Source organism: Bombina bombina, chromosome 7, assembly GCF_027579735.1.
Source record: "Bombina bombina isolate aBomBom1 chromosome 7, aBomBom1.pri, whole genome shotgun sequence".
In the NCBI taxonomy this organism is placed as follows: domain Eukaryota; kingdom Metazoa; phylum Chordata; class Amphibia; order Anura; family Bombinatoridae; genus Bombina; species Bombina bombina.
In genome coordinates, this window is record NC_069505.1 from 317663075 (window position 1) to 317681374 (window position 18300).

An 18300-nucleotide genomic window follows, 5' to 3' on the forward strand; every position below is an offset into this window, starting at 1 on the left:
GGAACGTAGTTTGTGTTAAATGTCCCTTTAAATAGGATTATAATAGCAAGAAAATCTAATGTTACATAAAATATACACACAAAGAGACTTATTGTATGACATCAAATACCAGGTGTAAAAAATACTGCTGGTAATATTATCAAGCCATACATTCCCTGTGTGATTACTAGTAATATATTCTAATGCCAATTGTTCAGTGGATCCTTTAACATTAAAGGGACATTATACACTAGATTTTTATTTGCATAATTGTTTTGTAGATGATCCATTTATACAGCCCATCTAGGAGTGTTTTTGTAAAAATGTATAGTTTTGCTTATTTTTAAATAACATTGTGCTGATTTTCAGACTCCTAACCAAGCCTGAAAGTTTTAGATGCATACTGATGTATACAGACTTCACATTGCTTTCTATTTGTATAATGTGTCTTTTCATATTCAGGGGAGGTTCTGCTATCAGCCCCTTTCAGTGGGCGTTCCATGCTTATCTCCTTAACAGTGTTAAATTGGGAACTTTTAAGTAAGTTTTTAAAAGGTTTTACACTGGATTTTTATATCAGTATCTGTGCATATTATGCTTTATAGTAGTGTAATGAAAATTGGTGTATAATGCCCCTTTAATTCTAATAAAATCAGTGCAGTTCCTGTCGGATATTTGGACCACATGACTTTACAAATGGCTGATTCACTCAAATTCTCTCCAAACTCAACAATTCTTATTTTATTATATGGAGAGATAAGTGAGGTTTTAGGGAAAGGTTACTTAAAAAGGATATGAAACACAATTTATTTTCTGTCATGATATACATAGAGCATCTAATTTTAAACAAGTTCCAAATTCACTTCCATTATCTTATTTGCTTAATTATCTTAGTATCCTTTGTTGAAGGAGCAGCAATGGGAGCTAGCTGAGCAAATCTGTTGAACCAATGACAGGAGGCTACCCAATCAGTAGCTAGCTCCCAGTAATGCATTGCTGCTCCTAAGCCCACCTAGGTATGCTTTTTAACAAAGGATACCAAGATAATGAAGCAAATTAGATAATAGAAGTAAATTGGAATCACACGCTCTATTTGAACAATAAAAAAAAAAAAACTTTTGACTTTGGTGTCCCTTTAAGATGTAATGTAATAAATCTAGCACCATAAAAGTGTAAAATAAAAATGTTAGAGCATTTTATTCTGCACTGTTGTTTGCATATGCACTACTGGGAGCTAGCTGAACACATTGGTGAGCCAATCACAAGAGACATATATATATGCAGTCACCAATCAGCAGCTAGCTTCCAGTACTGTGTTGTTGCTTTTGAGCCTACCTAGATATGCTTTTTAACAAAGCACGCCAAGAGAATGAGGTCACTTTGATAATTTCAATTTTAAGAATTAAATTGAAAAGTCCCTTAAAGGGATAGAAAGGTCAAAAATGAAATGAGCATGGGTGCATTTCAATTTGAAATAGAAGCATTTTTGCAATATAATTCATTAGCAAAAATGCTTCTAATAAAATTACTGATATGCACATATCCCTGTGAAGGCCTTGAGCCAGTTTCCACACCTCAGAAAGTCATCAGTGACTTGTATGACACAAATGATGTCTTCAGAAGCAATACACAGCCACCTCTCTGAGCAGGAATAGTATTTGCATACTGGTGCACGGGCAATCACAGGATATGTGCGTATGCCATAGAAAAACAGAAGTATTTTTGCTAATGAAAGTATATTGCAAAAATACTTTGATTTCACATTGAAATGCGCCCAGGCACATTTTATTTGGTCCTGTCTATCCCTTTAAATGCATGCTCTATCTAAATCATTAAAGTTTAATTTGACTTTTGTGTTTCTTAAATTATATGTCTAGTGTTACTTTTTTATTTTTAGCACTTAGGGGTCGATTTATCGAGCTGGGGTGGACAGGGGCGCACATATGCGCCCCTGTCTGCTGCAGCTTGCCTCTGCTATTTTGCGCTTGTGTGCAATCCCGCCCCCTGCCCACACACAGTCAATCACGTGCGCGCGGGTGCTTTTAATCTTCCCGGTCGGACGGGACTGGGGAGATTAAAATTTGTCACCAAAGAGGTGGCGAAAGGTTAGAGAAGCAGCGGTCTAATGACCACTGCTTGTTAAATACGGTCTGCAGGTTCTCTTGTTAGAACCTGCACTCATAGGGGGTCAAAGGCTGGCGAAAGCCTTTGATAAATTGACCCCTTAGCCCTCTCTATCCTGAAGATCTCTTAATTTGTGTGTTAACCTACTTGAAAATCATATAATCCTTTGTGTATTTTGCTGCTTGGAAGAAAAGAAAATAGTTTACTATAATAAATCTAATTTGTTTTTTTTTTGTTTATTTTTCAAAATGATTTGGTGGTTTCACCAACTGAAATCAGTAAAAAAAAAAAAATCTGCATTGAAAGGACACTAATCCTCCTATGCTCCCTAGAGTGAGGCCAAAAAGCAAATTCTGTATCCTAAGTTTCCAAATTGCTGCAAATTGCCTAATACCCCTATGTGATTTGCAGCATTTTGAAAACCTAGGTTATAGAATTTGCTTTTTTTACTTGTTTAAAACACACACGGCTAGATTACGAGTTTTGCGGTAACAGGGGTGCGGTGCTAACGAGCAGTTTATTCTCACCACTCACTTACATACAGCGCTGGTATTACAGGATTTCACAAACCCGGCGTTAAAAGACAAAAAGGTGAGCGTAGAGCAAAACTTTGCTCCACACTTCACTTCAATACCAGCACTGCTTAAGTCAGCGGTGAGCTGGTGTAACGTTTTCCCCACAGGAATCAACGGGGAGAGCCGGCTGAGAAAAAGCCTAACACCTGCAAAAAAGCAGCGTATAACTCAGTAACACAGCCCCATTGATTCCTATGGGGAAATAAAATTTATGTCTACACCCTGACATGAACCCCGAGTCTTAACACCCCTAATCTTACACTTATTAACCCCTAGTCTGCCGCTCCCGACATTGCCGACACCTACATTATATTTATTAACCCCTAACCGCTCAGGACATCGTCGCCACTATAATAAACATATTAACCCCTAAACCGCTGCACTCCCGCCTCACAAACATTAGTTAAATATTATTAACCCCTAATCTGCCACTCCGGACATCGCAGCCACCTACATTATACTTATGAACCCCTAATCTGCTGCCCCCAACATCGCCGACACCTACATTATTTTTATTAACCCCTAATCTGCCGCCCCCGACATCGTCGCCACCTACCTACACTTATTAACCCCTAATCTACCGCCCCCAAAGTTGCCGCCACTATTCTAAATTTATTAACCCCTAAACCTAAGTAAATAAATCTTAAATCTCAATAGGATTGAAGTTCAATCCTATTGGCTGATCCCTATCAGCCAATAGGTTTGAACTTGCATTCTATTGGCTGATTGGAACAGCCAATAGAATGCAAGCTCGATCCTATTGGCTGATTGGATCAGCCAATAGGATTTTTTCTACCTTAATTCTGATTGGCTGATCTAAGGGACGCCATCTTGGATGACCTCACTTAAAGGAACCGTCATTCAATAAGTAGACTCCGGATGAAGAGAATGCTCCGCGTCAGATGTCTTGAAGATGGAGCCGCTCCGCGTCAGATGGATGAAGATAGAAGATGCCGTCTAGATGAAGACTTCTGCCCGTCTGGAGGACCACTTCGCCCGGCTTGGATGAAGGCTTCTCCAGGCTTCGTTGAGGACTTCGGCCCGGTTAGATGAAGACTTCTGCCGCTTCCTTGAGGATGGATGTCCGGTCTTCAGAACAGTAAGTCGATCTTCAGAGGGCTAGTGTTAGGTTTTTTAAGGGTGTATTGGGTGGGTTTTATTTTTTAGTTTAGGGTTTGGGCCACAAAAGAGCTAACTGCCCTTTTAAGGGCAATACCCATCCAAATGCCCTTTTCAGGGCAATGGGGAACTTAGGTTTTTTTAGATAGTATTTTATTTGGGGGGTTTGGTTGTGTGGGTGGTGGGTTTTACTGTTGGGGGGGTGTTTGTATTTTTTTTTTTACAGGTAAAAGAGCTGATTTCTTTGGGGCAATACCCTGCAAAAGGCCCTTTTAAGGGCAATTGATAGTTTAGCTTAGGCTAGGGGTTTGTTTTTTTTATTTTGGGGGGGCTTTTTTATTTTGATAGGTCTCTTAGATTAGGTGTAATTAGTTTAAAGATCTGTAATTAGTTTTTTTATTTTCTGTAATTTAGCTAATTTCATTTAATTTATTTAATTGTTTATAATTTAGTTAATTTATTTAATTGTAGTGTAGTGTTATGTGTTAGTGTAACTTAGGTTAGCTTTTATTTTACATGTAAATTTGTCTTTATTTTAGCTAGGTAGTTATTAAATAGTTAATAACTATTTAATAACTATTCTACCTAGTTAAAATAAATACAAACTTGCCTGTAAAATAAAAATAAACCGGGCCGTGGACTGGATACACCGCAAGAGAAAGTAATTTATCAGGTAAGCATAAATTCTGTTTTCTCTTGCAAGGTGTATCCAGTCCACTGATTCATCCTTACTTGTGGGATACCAATACCAAAGCTTTAGGACACGGATGAAGGGAGGGAACAAGACAGGTAACCTAAACGGAAGGCACCACTGCTTGCAAAACCTTTCTCCCAAAAATAGCCTACGAAGAAGCAAAAGTATTGAATTTGTAAAATTTGGCAAAAGTATGCAGTGAAGACCAAGTCGCTGCCTTACAAATCTGTTCAACAGAAGCCTCATTCTTGAAAGCCCATGTGGAAGCCACAGCTCTGGTGGAATGAGCTGTAATTCGTTCAGGAGGCTGCTGCCCAGCAGTCTCATAAGCCAATCGGATGATGCTTTTCAAACAGAAGGAAAGAGAGGTAGCAGTCGCTTTCTGACCTCTCCTCTTACCAGAATAGACAACAAACAAGGATGATGTTTGTCTGAAATCCTTGGTTGCTTGTAAATAGAATTTCAAAGCACGAACCACATCAAGATTGTGTAAAAGCCGTTCCTTCTTAGAAGCTGGATTAGGACACAGGGAAGGAACAATGATTTCCTGGTTAAAATTCTTATTAGAAACAACTTTAGGAAGAAAACCAGGTTTGGTACGCAAAACTACCTTATCTGCATGGAACACCAGATAGGGTGAATTACACTGCAAAGCAGAAAATTCTGAAACTCTTCGAGCAAAAGAAATAGCTACCAAAAACAAAACTTTCCAAGATAATAACTTAATATCTATGGAATGTAAAGGTTCAAACGGAACCCCTTGTGAAGAACTGAAAGAACTAAATTTAGACTCCATGGAGGAGCCACAGGTCTATAGACAGGCTTGATTCTAACTAGGGCCTGTGCAAACGCTTGAACGTCTGGTACTTCTGCCAGACGCCTGTGTAAAAGGATAGACAGAGCGGATATCTGTCCCTTTAAGGAACTAGCTGACAAACCTTTCTCCAATCCTTCTTGGAGAAAAGACAATATCCTTGGAATCCTAATCTTACTCCGCGAGTAACCCTTGGATTCACACCAAAAAAGATATTTCCGCCATATCTTATGGTAAATTTTCCTGGTGACAGGCTTTCTAGCCTGGATCAGAGTATCTATAACTGATTCAGAGAACCCACGCTTGGATAGAATTAAGCGTTCAATCTCCAAGCAGTCAGCTGCAGAGAAACTAGATTTGGATGCTTGAATGGACCCTGTATTAGAAGATCCTGCCTCGTTGGCAGTGTCCATGGTGGGACAGATGACATGTCCACTAGGTCTGCATACCAAGTCTTGCGTGGCCACGCAGGCGCTATCAGAATTACCGAAGCCTTCTCCTGTTTGATTCTGGCTACCAGCTGAGAGAGAAGGGGAAACGGTGGAAAGACATAAGCTAGATTGAAGGACCAAGGCGCTACTAGAGCATCTATCAATGCCACCTTGGGGTCCCTGGACCTGGATCCGTAAAGAGGAAGTTTGGTGTTCTGATGGGACGCCATCAGACCCAATTCTGGAATGCCCCTTAGCTGGGTCAGCTGAGCAAAAACCTCCGGGTGGAGTTCCCACTCCCCCGGGTGAAAAGTCTGACGACTTAGGAAATCCGCTTCCCAGTTGTCTACTCCTGGGATGTGAATTGCAGATAGATGGCAAGAGTGATCCTCCGCCCACCTGATTATTTTGGTTACTTCCTTCATCGCTAAGGAACTCTTTGTTCCTCCCTGATGATTGATGTATGCTACAGTCGTGATGTTGTCCGACTGAAACAGATGAATTTGGCCGCCGCCGCTAGCTGAGGCCATGCCTGGAGCGTGTTGAATATCGCTCTCAGTTCCAAAATGTTTATCGGGAGAAGAGACTCTTCCCGAGACCATAGACCCTGAGCTTTCAGGGAGTCCCAGACCGCGCCCCAGCCTAACAGACTGGCGTCGGTCGTTACAATGATCCACTCCGGTCTGCGGAAGCACATTCCCTGAGACAGATGATCCTGAGACAACCACCAGAGAAGAGAATCTCTGGTTTTCTGGTCCAGTTGGATTTGAGGAGACAAATCTGCATAATCCCCATTCCACTGTTTGAGCATGCACAATTGCAGTGGTCTGAGATGAATTCGAGCAAAAGGGACTACGTCCATTGCTGCTACCATTAATCCGATTACCTCCATGCACTGAGCTACAGATGGCCGAGGAATGGAATGAAGAGCTCAGCAAGTAGTTAAAAGCTTTAACCTTCTGACCTCCGTCAGAAATATTTTAATTTCTACCAAGTCTATTAATGTTCCCACGAAGGGAACCCTTGTGAGCGGGGACAGAGAACTTTTTTCGGTGTTCACCTTCCACCCGTGAGACCTTAGAAAGGCCAGAACAATCTCCGTATGAGCCTTGGCTCTGGGAAAAGACGACACCTGTATTAAGATGTCGTCCAGATAAGGTGCTACTGCAATGCCCCGCGGTCTTAGTACCGCTAGAAGGGACCCTAGCACCTTTGTGAAAATTCTGGGAGCGGTGGCCAACCCGAAGGGAAGGGCCACGAACTGGTAATGCTTGTCCAGAAAGGCGAACCTTAGGAACTGATGATGATCTTTGTGGATAGGAATATGAAGGTACGCATCCTTTAGATCCATGGTAGTCATATATTGACCTTCCTGGATCATCGGTAAGATTGTCCGAATGGTTTCCATTTTGAAAGACGGCACTCTGAGGAATTTGTTTAGAATTTTTAGATCCAGGATTGGCCTGAAAGTTCCTTCCTTTTTGGGAACTACGAACAGGTTTGAGTAAAAGCCCAGTCCTTGTTCTACAATTGGAACTGGGTGTATCACTCCCATTTTTAGAAGATCTTCTACACAGCGTAAGAACGCCTGTTTCTTTGTTTGGTCTGAAGACAAACGAGAAATGTGGAACCTTCCCCTTGGGGGAGAATCCTTGAATTCTAGAAGATATCCCTGAGCAACGATCTCTAATGCCCAGGGATCGGGAACATCTCTTGCCCAAGCCTGAGCAAAGAGAGAGAGTCTGCCCCCTACCAGATCCGGTCCCGGATCGGGGGCTACCCCTTCATGCTGTCTTAGTAGCAGCCGCAGGCTTTTTGGCCTGTTTACCCTTGTTCCAGCCCTGCAAAGGCTTCCAGGTTGCCTTGGGCTGTGAAGCGTTACCCTCTTGCTTTGCGGTTGCAGAGGTTGAAGCAGGACCGCTCCTGAAGTTGCGAAAGGAACGAAAATTAGCCTTGTTTTTAGCCTTAAAAGGTCTATCTTGAAAGGAATATTTAGTAATTTTGTTTTGGACGACACGTCGGCCGACCATGACTTGAGCCAAATCGCTCTGCGTGCCATAATGGCAAAACCAGAATTTTTCACCGCTAACTTAGCTAATTGCAAAGCGTGATCTGTGATAAAAGAATTAGCCAGTTTTAGAGCATTAATTCTATCCATGACTTCGTCATATGAAGTCTCCCTCTGGAGCGACTCCTCCAGCGCCTCAAACCAAAAAGCCGCTGCAGTAGTTACAGGAATAATGCAGGCAATAGGTAGGAGAAGGAAACCTTGTTGAACAAATATTTTCTTTAGTAAACCTTCTAATTTTTTATCCATAGGATCTTTGAAAGCACAACTGTCTTCAATTGGTATGGTTGTGCGTTTGGCTAGTGTTGAAACTGCCCCCTCTACCTTAGGGACTGTCTGCCACGCGTCCCGCCTGGGATCAGTTATGAGGAACATTTTCTTAAAGATAGGGGGGGGGAACAAAAGGTACACCTGGTCTCTCCCACTCCCTAGCAACAATATCCGCCACCCTCTTAGGGATTGGAAACGCATCAGTGTATACAGGGACCTCTAGATATTTGTCCATTTTACACAATTTCTCTGGGACCACCATAGGGTCACAATCATCCAGAGTTGATAAAACCTCCCTAAGCAATACGCGGAGGTGTTCCAATTTAAATTTAAACGCTAGTGAATCTGATTCTGCCCGCTGAGAAACTTTTCCTGAGTCAGAAATTTCTCCCTCAGACATTACATCCCTCGCCCCTACTTCAGAGTGTTGTGAGGGTACATCAGATAAACCTCCCAAAGCTTCCGACTGCTCCTCATCTGTTCTCAAGACAGAGCTATCGCGCTTTTTAGGGAAAACTGGCAGTTTGCATAGAAAGGCCGCAAGGGAATTATCCATGACTGCCGCTAGTTGTTGCAATGTAATAGGTGTCAATGCATTAGAGGTACTAGGTATCGCTTGAGCGGGCGTAACTGGTAATGATACATGGGGAGAGGAAGGTGGACTATCCTCATTACCTTCAGTCAAAGAATCATCTAGGGCTATATTTTTAAGTGACACAATATGATCTTTAAAGTGTATAGACACATTAGTGCACTTGGGACACATTTTGAGTGGGGGTTACACCATGGCTTCTGAACACATAGAGCAAGGCTTTTCCTTAGTGTCAGACATGTTTAACAGATTAGTATTATACACAAGCAGGCTTGGAAAAACACTTTATCAAGTAAAAAACACAATTTGCAATAAATGGTACTGTGCCTTTAAGAAATAAAAGCGCACACAATTTTACAAAAACAGTGAAAAATGAACCAAATCTCTTGAAATTTTCACAGTATGTGCCTAATGCTTCGATATGATTGCACAGCAAGTTTCAGCCTGATTAACCCTTTAATGCCCAAACCGGAGCCGCCTAAAGCAAACAACCAGTTAATAAACTACAGCACCTTGCCACAGCAGCCTGCTGTGGCCCTACCTTCCCTTAAGGATTGGATTTGAGAAAAGCAAGCCTCTTGAAGTCCTCAAGCAGTCTCTGGACCCATGTGAAGCAGCATGCAAAAAAATCTGTCAGAATAAACTGCGCAACTGAGGCGCAAAAGTAGGCCCCGACCACTCCGGAGCAGTGGGGCCTTCAGAACCCAATTGAGGTGACTAAAAATAATGCCATGTGGAATAAAACCCCGAATAAACACACCAAAAGTGCTTTAAAAGTGTCAATAATGAGTATTTTGTTAATTAAAATAATCGATTGCCCTGCAAAAGTGTTAACCAGTCTGTTGAGCCCTCTTAAATAAGCCTCTAGTTCTATACTAAGTCTCAGAACATGGCTTACCCTTCCCACATGGGGATTCTTGTCAGTCTTCTAGCATTATCTTGTCTTGACTAGAAAAAAGATGACTGAAACATACCTCAAAGCAGTTAAGCCTGCAAACTGTTCCCCCCAACTGAAGTTTTCTGGTACTCCTCAGTCCTGTGTGGGAACAGCAATGGATTTTAGTTACAACATGCTAAAATCATTTTCCTCTCAGCAGAATTCTTCATCACATTTCTGCCAGAGAGTAAATAGCACAAACCGGTACTATTTAAAAATAACAAACTTGATTGAAGATATAAAACTACAAATCTAACACCACATTCACTTTACCCTCCCGTGGAGATGCCCTATCTGTTAAGAGCGGCAAAGAGAATGACTGGGGGGCGGAGCTAGAGGGGGAGCTATATGGACAGCTTTGCTGTGTGCTCTCTTTGCCACTTCCTGTAGGGAATGAGAATATCCCACAAGTAAGGATGAATCCGTGGACTGGATACACCTTGCAAGAGAAATAGGATTTATTTAGTTAATGATAGGAATTTTATTTAGATTTATTTAAATTATATTTAAGTTAGGGGGTGTTAGGGTTAGGGTTAGGGTTAGACTTAGGTTTAGGGGTTAATAAATTTAGAATAGTGTCGGCGACGTTGGGGGCGGCAGATTAGGGGTTAATAAGTGTAGGTAGGTTGCGGCGACATTGGGGGAGGGAGATTAGGGGTTAATAAAAATAATGTAGGTGTTGGCGATGTTGGAGGCATCAGATTAGGATTTAATAAATATAATGTAGGTTGCAGCGATGTCCGGAGCGGCAGATTATGGGTTAATTAATGTAGGTAGGGGCGATGTTAGGGGCGGCAGATTAGGGGTTAATAATATTTGATGTAGAATCAAAGTGGAAATCAGGAGCACCGGCAGCAGGTTGTTTAAAAAGTAAACATTTATTCTTTACACCTTAGTGTTATTAAAAATATTCCAAATACTTGGCACAAACAATGGAAATAAAGTTTAGGAAAGTCTGTTGACAACAACCTTACATGTTTCGGCTCCAAGAGCCGTCCTCATAAGCTGCTGTCAGACATAATAAAATTAACATATTTAAAAGCAGCAGACAAATCCTATTGGTTACAACTTGATTAATAAACAAGTAACACTTGTAAACCTACTATATGAGTTGCTAGTGTTTAACCCTTAAGTTCCCAGTACCCCAGTCTATAGTGCTCCTGATTTTCACTTTGATTCTACATTGACTATTTACCCATTGTGAAGCACGGCTAGCACTGGAAATTTCATGCTGTGTTCAGGACTGTTTTAAATCCGGTATTTAGTTCCGGAACGAGCAGAGGCAGTGGTGAGCTGACGTCATCGGACGCATCAGAGGCGCAACCGCGCCCCCCCTATCGCTATAGGCTTAGGAGGGTATGGCAGGCTGATTGGAGGATACAGAGGACGCTGAGAGACACAGGAAAGGTGTCGGAAGAGATCCAGGAGAGGATTGTAACAGCGCGAGACACTCAGCCTCTACCCTGGGACCGGCCGGCATATTACTCATCATTATATGGGACTTGTTGCCATTGTAACGGGTACACGCTTCTAACGCTCACCACAGCGTGGGCTTCATGCCAGCTTTTTACATGCTTTACAAATATGCAGTATTGCCACCATCGTTATTTGCTGTGAAATCCTGTTGATCGTTAATAATATTTAACTAGTGTTTGCGAGGCGGGAGTGCGACGGTTTAGGGGTTAATATGTTTATTAAAGTGGCGGCGATGTCCGGAGCGGCAGATTAGGGGTTAAAAATTGTATTATAGTGTTTGCGATGCAGGAGGGCCTCGGTTTAGGGCTTAATAGGTAGTTTGTGGGTGTTAGTGTACTTTTTAGCACTTTAGTTATGAATTTTATACTACGGCGTTGTACCATAAAACTCTTAACTACTGACTTTAGAATGCGACTTTTTGGCCTCCCAGGACATACTCGTAATACCAGCGCTATGGAAGTCCCATAGAAAAAAAACTTTACAAAGTTTACGTCAGTTGTTTTGCGGTAAGGCTAAAAAAAAGTGTGCGGTGCCCCTAAACCTGCAAGACTCGTAATACCAGCGGTAGTGAAACAGCAGCGTTAGCACCTGTTAACGCTGCGTTTTAGCTTACCGCAAAACTCGTAATCTAGCCGACATTTCTGCATCTTTATAACTGACAAAATATAACATTACACAGGTTTAAAACCAATAATAGGCATCTTCTAGTTATCAGTTAAATAGGAGGAAATGGATTCTAAAGGTGTTACCAGTAGTTGTCTCTTACCAGTAATAAATTTGGATAAGTGCCGCAGGCCATAGAAAAAAAGATGCTATAAAGGCAAATATTGGAATAGCAAGGGTACCTCCTGCTATTAGGATCATATTAAATACATCCAAATCCATGTTTGCTTTGGTCCTGCAAGATAAAGAAAGAACCATTTTAGGAACTGTAAGAATTACCAGCACAATCTGATCATACTTAAAGGGACACCATTTTGAAATAATAACATTCTATACAGTGTTAGAGCCGTGTATTATTGTGTGTAAGTTTGTGTTTAAAGGGACATTGAACTGTACAATTGTCTCCCCTTTTTTATGTTCCCAATATTCAATTTTACCGGTAATAAACTGTTTGCAAACAGCTCATTTACCTATATTTTTGTCATTTTAAATATCTGGTTTTGCCCGTTGAAACCACCTCCTCTACTGAAAATATGAATACTTTTGTATCTTCTGTAGAAAAGCTATGTAAAAAAGGAGAGATATTATTAACCTCCTAATAGAGGGTGGGAAAGGGAGAAAATATATTTATTGAAAATAGCTGTTTTGCTCATTGAACCCACAGCTATAATTAAAGGGATATAAAAACCCAAAAATGTTATTTTGTGATTCAGACAGAGAATACAAATTTAAAAAAAAGTTTCCAATTTACTTCTATAATCAAATCTGCTTTGTTCCTATGATATTCTTTGTTGAAGAGATGCCTAGGTGTTGTTCATTCCTAGTAGAGCGTAGAGAACTACATGGCAGAAAATAGTGCTGCTATCTACTGCTCTTGCAAATAGATAACATTCTTGCAAAACAGCTGCCATATAGTGCTCTAGACATGGGTAACGCTCCTTAGCTCACGGCCCTGCTTTTCAACAAAAGATACCAAGAGAACAAAGAAAATTCAATAATAGAAGTAAATTAGAAAGTTGTTCAAATTGCATGCTCTATCTGAATCATGAAATACATATTTTGGGTTTTATGTCCCTTTAATATTTCTTATACTTGTAAGGCTTTGTGTACAGAAAGAGATAACAGGAGCAGGTCTGCTCGTTCAGCCCATTTAAATGAGCATATCCTTGAGAACAATAGGTTATGGTTTTAAAGAGAACCCCCAGCTATTTCAAATAAAAAATAAACATAAACATGAAGGAACAGTTCCTCATACATTTAGTACTATGTACCATGTATTCAGTTGGAAACACCTGTTTACAGAACAGTTTCTCTAACTCTCTGCCAAGCCGGTTCTGAGCAGGATATGGATGAGGATTCGCAGATACGTGCGAATGTCTCTCCTGATTGGCTCACTACTTATTTAATCATTTGTGTTTGCATTGTATAAACTTTCTGTTTCCAACTCCAGTTTAAAGAGACTAAAAGTGCAACAAAAATGCTCCAATGTATAAGAACATTTTATTATTGCACAATCGCTTGTATATGTGTTTAAACCTTTCAGCAAAGGACAAGAGGTTATCTAGGTAAGCTCAGGAGCAGAAAATAACCTAGGTTCTAGCTGCTGATTGGTGGCTGCATATATATACCAATTTATTATAGGCTCACCCATGTGTTCAGTTAAAAACCAGAAGTGCATTGCTGCTCCTTCAACAAATGACAAAAAGAGAATGAAGCAAATTTGATAATAGAAGTAAACTGGAAAGTTGTTTAAAATTGTATGTTCTACCTAAATCATGAAATAATTATTTTGGGTTTCGTGTCCCTTTAACACTGCATGCTCTGTCTGAACAATGAAAGATTAAGGGGCCTATTTATTAATGTGCGAGCGGACATGACATGATGTAGCGTATCATATCCGCTGCACATCAATAAATGTCGACAGCATACGCATTTATCATTGCACCAGCAGTTCTTGTGAGCTGCTGGTGTAATGCCGCCCCCTGCAGATTTGCGGCCAATCGGCTGCTAGCAGGGGGTGTTAATCAACCCGATCGAACCTGAAGGCTGGCGCGGAAACAGGGGCATCAAGCTCCATTCGGAGCTTGATAATTCGGCCCCTAATTTTAAATTTCATGACCCTTTAATATTTTGTAAAGCACCTCAGTTTTGTCTGTTCTATACCACCTTTTAATAAATACATTTGTATCGTGGTGTATTTTATTTGATTACTACTATAAAGCAGTATTTGACAAATGTACGTTAAACGTAGTAGCTTGTCATTTTACATTGAGGAAGTGCAGGTGATGTGGTGAGTTTATATCTGATTGTGCATTCAGATCATGACACAAATACAACTGCAGAATATATCCAGACCAAAATGTACCAAACATATATAATGAATGAAACAGAAAGGGGAATTTTAATATAATAATATAATTACAAACATTTGAAACAGGAGAATACAAAAACAGTTATAAAAAGTATGTCCTAAATATGTACAGTTTATAGGGCCATGTTCTAATCTGTTAGAGCAATTAATTATAACACTAGTGATGCTGGATATAACACTAGTGATGCTGGAATGCTATGTGTTTAGCCACCCTGTTAATTGGATCAGCAGCACTTTCTGCTAAGGACCAGCAGTGCTCTGTGGGTCCTTAGCAGGACTTTAAACATGTGTTTAACCCCTTTGTGAGGCTTAAACACATAGCATTACAGCAATGCTAGTCTTAGAATGACATGCTGCAACAGATTGTAAAGGGACAGAACACCCCAAAATTGTCTTTCAGGATTTGGATAGAACATACATTTTTAAACAACTTTCCAATTTACTTCAATGATCAATTTTGCTTCATTCTCTTGTTATCTTTAGCTGAAGGAACAGCATTGCACTACTAGCCGCTAGCTGAACACATCTGGTTAGCCAATCACTAGAGACAAATGTGTGCAGGCACCAATCAGCAGCTAGCTCCCACTAGTGTATGATATGTGTGTATTCTTTTTCAGCAAGGGATACCGAGAGAACGAAGCACATTTAAAAATATTAGTGAATTTAAAAGTGTCTTAAAAATGACCCGCTCTATCTGAATCCTGCAAGTTTAATTTTTACTTCCCAATCCCTTTAACGCTATATTGGCCCTTTAAATAAAAAAGCCAAACCTATTTTCTAACGGCTAGATTACGAGTCTTGCGGTAACCTTAAAAAGCAGCTTTTTAACGCCCGCTGGTATTACGAGTCTGGCAGGTACAGGTGTACCGCTCACTTTTTTTCTGCTACTCGAGAATACTGCAAATCCCCTTACGTCAATTGCATATCCTATCTTTTCCATGGGATTTGCATAGCGCCGGTATTACGAGTCTTGGAAAAAGTGAGCGGTAGACCCTCTCCTGTCAAGACTCCTACCGCATTTAAAAGTCAGTAGTTAAGAGTTTTATGCCGTAACATAAAACTCTTAACTAAAGTGCTAAAAAGTACACTAACACCCATAAACTAACTATTAACCCCTAAACCGAGGCCCCCCCACATCGCAAACACTAAATAATTTTTTTAACCCCTAATCTGCCGACCGGACATCGCCGCCACTGTAATAAATATCTTAACCCCTAAACCGCCGCACTCCCGCATCGCAAACACTAGTTTAACTTTATTAACCCCTAATCTGCCGTCCCTAACATCGCCGACACCTACCTACATTTATTAACCCCTAATCTGCTGACCCCAACGTCGCCGCCACTATACTAAATGTATTAACCCCTAAACCTAAGTCTAACCCTACTACTACAATTAACTAAATAATTCCTATTTAAAACTAAATACTTATCTATAAAAAAAAAAACTAAAGCTAGCTACAATATAACTATTTAGTGTTTGTTTTTTATCGTACTTTAGTTTATTTAAACCTTTGAGTGCTAAGCACTTTCCCACCAGGGTGCTAAGACTTTTAAAAAAAATTATTTTTTTTTGCACAATTTTTATTTCACTTTTTTGTTATTTTTTTTCAGATCCCCAAGACTTACACCGTTGGAAAGGTTAGGCGATTACCTTTCCAATGGTGGGTATTGGGGGTCTGTAGTTGCTTAGATGACTGAGATACAGGCTTCTTAGCAGCATGCCCCCTGCTCCTATACTTAACATTGTTAAGTATAAAAAAAGTTGCGCAGTGACGTCATCATGTTATTGCGCGTGACGTCACCACGCAAAACAGGAAGCCCCGGCGATGCCCGTCACTCTACAGGCACGATCGCCGGGGTAGGAGCCCCCAGATCTCCCTCAAGGTGGGAGAGTGCTAGCGACAGCTCTGAGCCATCATTAGCACCAGAGTGGGAAACTCTGCGACGGCTCAGAGCCGTCATTAGCACTCAAAGGTTTAATTTAATTGTAATTAATTGTAGTTAGTTTAGGTAATTTATTTAATGATAGTGTAGTGTTAGGTGTAATTGTAACTTAGGTTAGGATTTATTTTACAGGTAAATTTGTACTTATTTTAACTAGGAAATTATTAAATAGTTAATAACTATTTAATAACTATTGTACCTAGTTAAAATAAATACAAAGTTGCCTGTACAATAAAAATAAACCCTAAGCTAGCTACAATGTAACTATTCGTTATATTGTAGCTATCTTAGGGTTTATTTTACAGGTAAGTATTTAGTTTTAAATAGGAATAATGTAGTTAATAATAGTAATTTTATTTAGATTTATTTAAATTATATTTAAATTAGCGGGGTGTTAGGGTTAGACTTAGATTTAGGGGTTAATATATTTATTATAGTGGTGGCGACGTTGGCGGCGGCAGATTAGGGGTTAATAAGTGTAGTTAGGTGGCGACGACATTGGGGGCGGCAGAGTAGGGGTTAATAAATAAAAAGTAGGTGTCGGCGATGTTGGGGGCAGCAGATTAGGGGTTCATAGGGATAATGTAGGTGGCGGCGGTGTACGGAGCGGCAGATTAGGGGTTAATAATATAAAGCAGGTGTCGGGGACGGCAGATTAGGGGTTAATAAATGTAAGATTAGGGGTGTTTAGACTCGGGGCTCATGTTAGGGTGTTAGGTGTAGACATAAAATGTATTTCCCCATAGGAATCAATGGGGCTGCGTTAGAAGCTGAACACGGTTTTTTTTTGCAGGTGTTACACTTTTTTTCAGCCGGCTCTCCCCCATTGATTCCTATGGGGAAATCGTGCATAAGCACGTTTAGCCAGCTCACCGCTACCGTAAGCAGTGCTGGTATTACAGTGAGATGTGGAGCAAAATTTTGCTCTCCGCTTCACTTTAATGAGGCTAAAGCCGGGTTTGTAAAAACCTGTAATACCAGCGTTGCCTTAAGTGAGCGGTGAGAAAAAAATGCTTGTTAGCCCCGCACCCCTGTTACCGCGAAACTCGTAATCTAGGCGTGTTTCATTTTTATAATAATGATCACTGAGCTTTTATATTGCACCAGACAACACAATAGGTATAGACAGAATATGCAGACACAGATCTGGTAGGATATCAGCTACTCTATGGCTCCTGCGGCCCGTAACTTCTGATTGTCAGCAGTTTTTTCCTTGTGCTAAGCATCATCACAGTTCACTTATTCCATGCTTGAAATTTCAGGCACTGAATCCACATTAGCTATATATTGCTATGGTTAATCTCCAGACATGCTATGTATTACAATCTATCTGAAAGTTGTAACTGTGACTGGACAAAAGGACACAGACTCGGCTCATTGTGACAATGCAGTAATATCTGCTATGGATCAAAAGCTGTAAGGCTTCAAAAAGTCAAAAGGGACAGTCTTTGTTATTGTTTAAAAAGATAGATAATTACCTATTCCCCAGTTTTGCATAACCAACACTGTTCTATTAATACAATTTTTAACTCTGAGATCACCTTGTATTTAAGCCTTTGCCGACTGCCCCCTTATCTCAGTTCTTTTGACAGACGCAGGTTTCGACCAATCAGGGCTGACTCATAAATAACTCCACGGAAGTGAGCATAACGTTATCTATATGGCACAAATGAACTAGCACTGTCTAACTGTGAAAAACTTTCAAAATGTACTGAGATAAGAGGCAGCCTTCAAGGGGTTAGAAATTAGGATTAGGTTTTTAAAAAGAATATCAAGAGAACAAAGCAAATTTGATGATAAAAGTAAATTGGAATGTTGTTTAAATTTGCATGCCCTATCTGAATCATGAAAGTTTAATTTTGACTTGACTGTCCCTTTAAACAATTCATTTTAAACAACTTTTTAAATCATATTTGCTTTGTTATCTTGTATCCTTAAATGAAGAGTAAACCTAGGTAGGCTTAGAGGAGCTTAGGGATGTGAACGTGTCGTTAGCACTCTATGGCAGCAGTATTTGCAACATTGCATGTAGCAATGATATACTAAGATAAATAAGCAAATTTGATAATAGAAGTATATTGCGAAGCTGCTTAAAGGGACATAAACTCCCAAATTTTTCTTTCATGATTCAGATAGAGAATACAATTTTAAACAACTTTCCAGTTTACTTCTATTATTTAATTTGCTTCCTTCTCTTGTTATCCTTTGCTGAAAGGTTAATCTAGGCAAGCTCAGGAGCAG

General features: G+C 40.3%; 1 protein-coding gene across 1 annotated transcript in view; it reads right to left on the bottom strand.

The window, feature by feature from the left end:
- The window catches only part of ABHD6 (abhydrolase domain containing 6, acylglycerol lipase), a 186792-nt gene that overhangs the window by 154373 nt on the left and 14119 nt on the right, over positions 1-18300 (bottom strand). Inside the window, exon 2 of the mRNA XM_053689382.1 lies at positions 11846-11977. Within this exon, the coding sequence (XP_053545357.1) occupies positions 11846-11964 (119 nt within the window). The 5' untranslated portion in view covers positions 11965-11977. The remainder of the gene's footprint in view (positions 1-11845; positions 11978-18300) is intronic.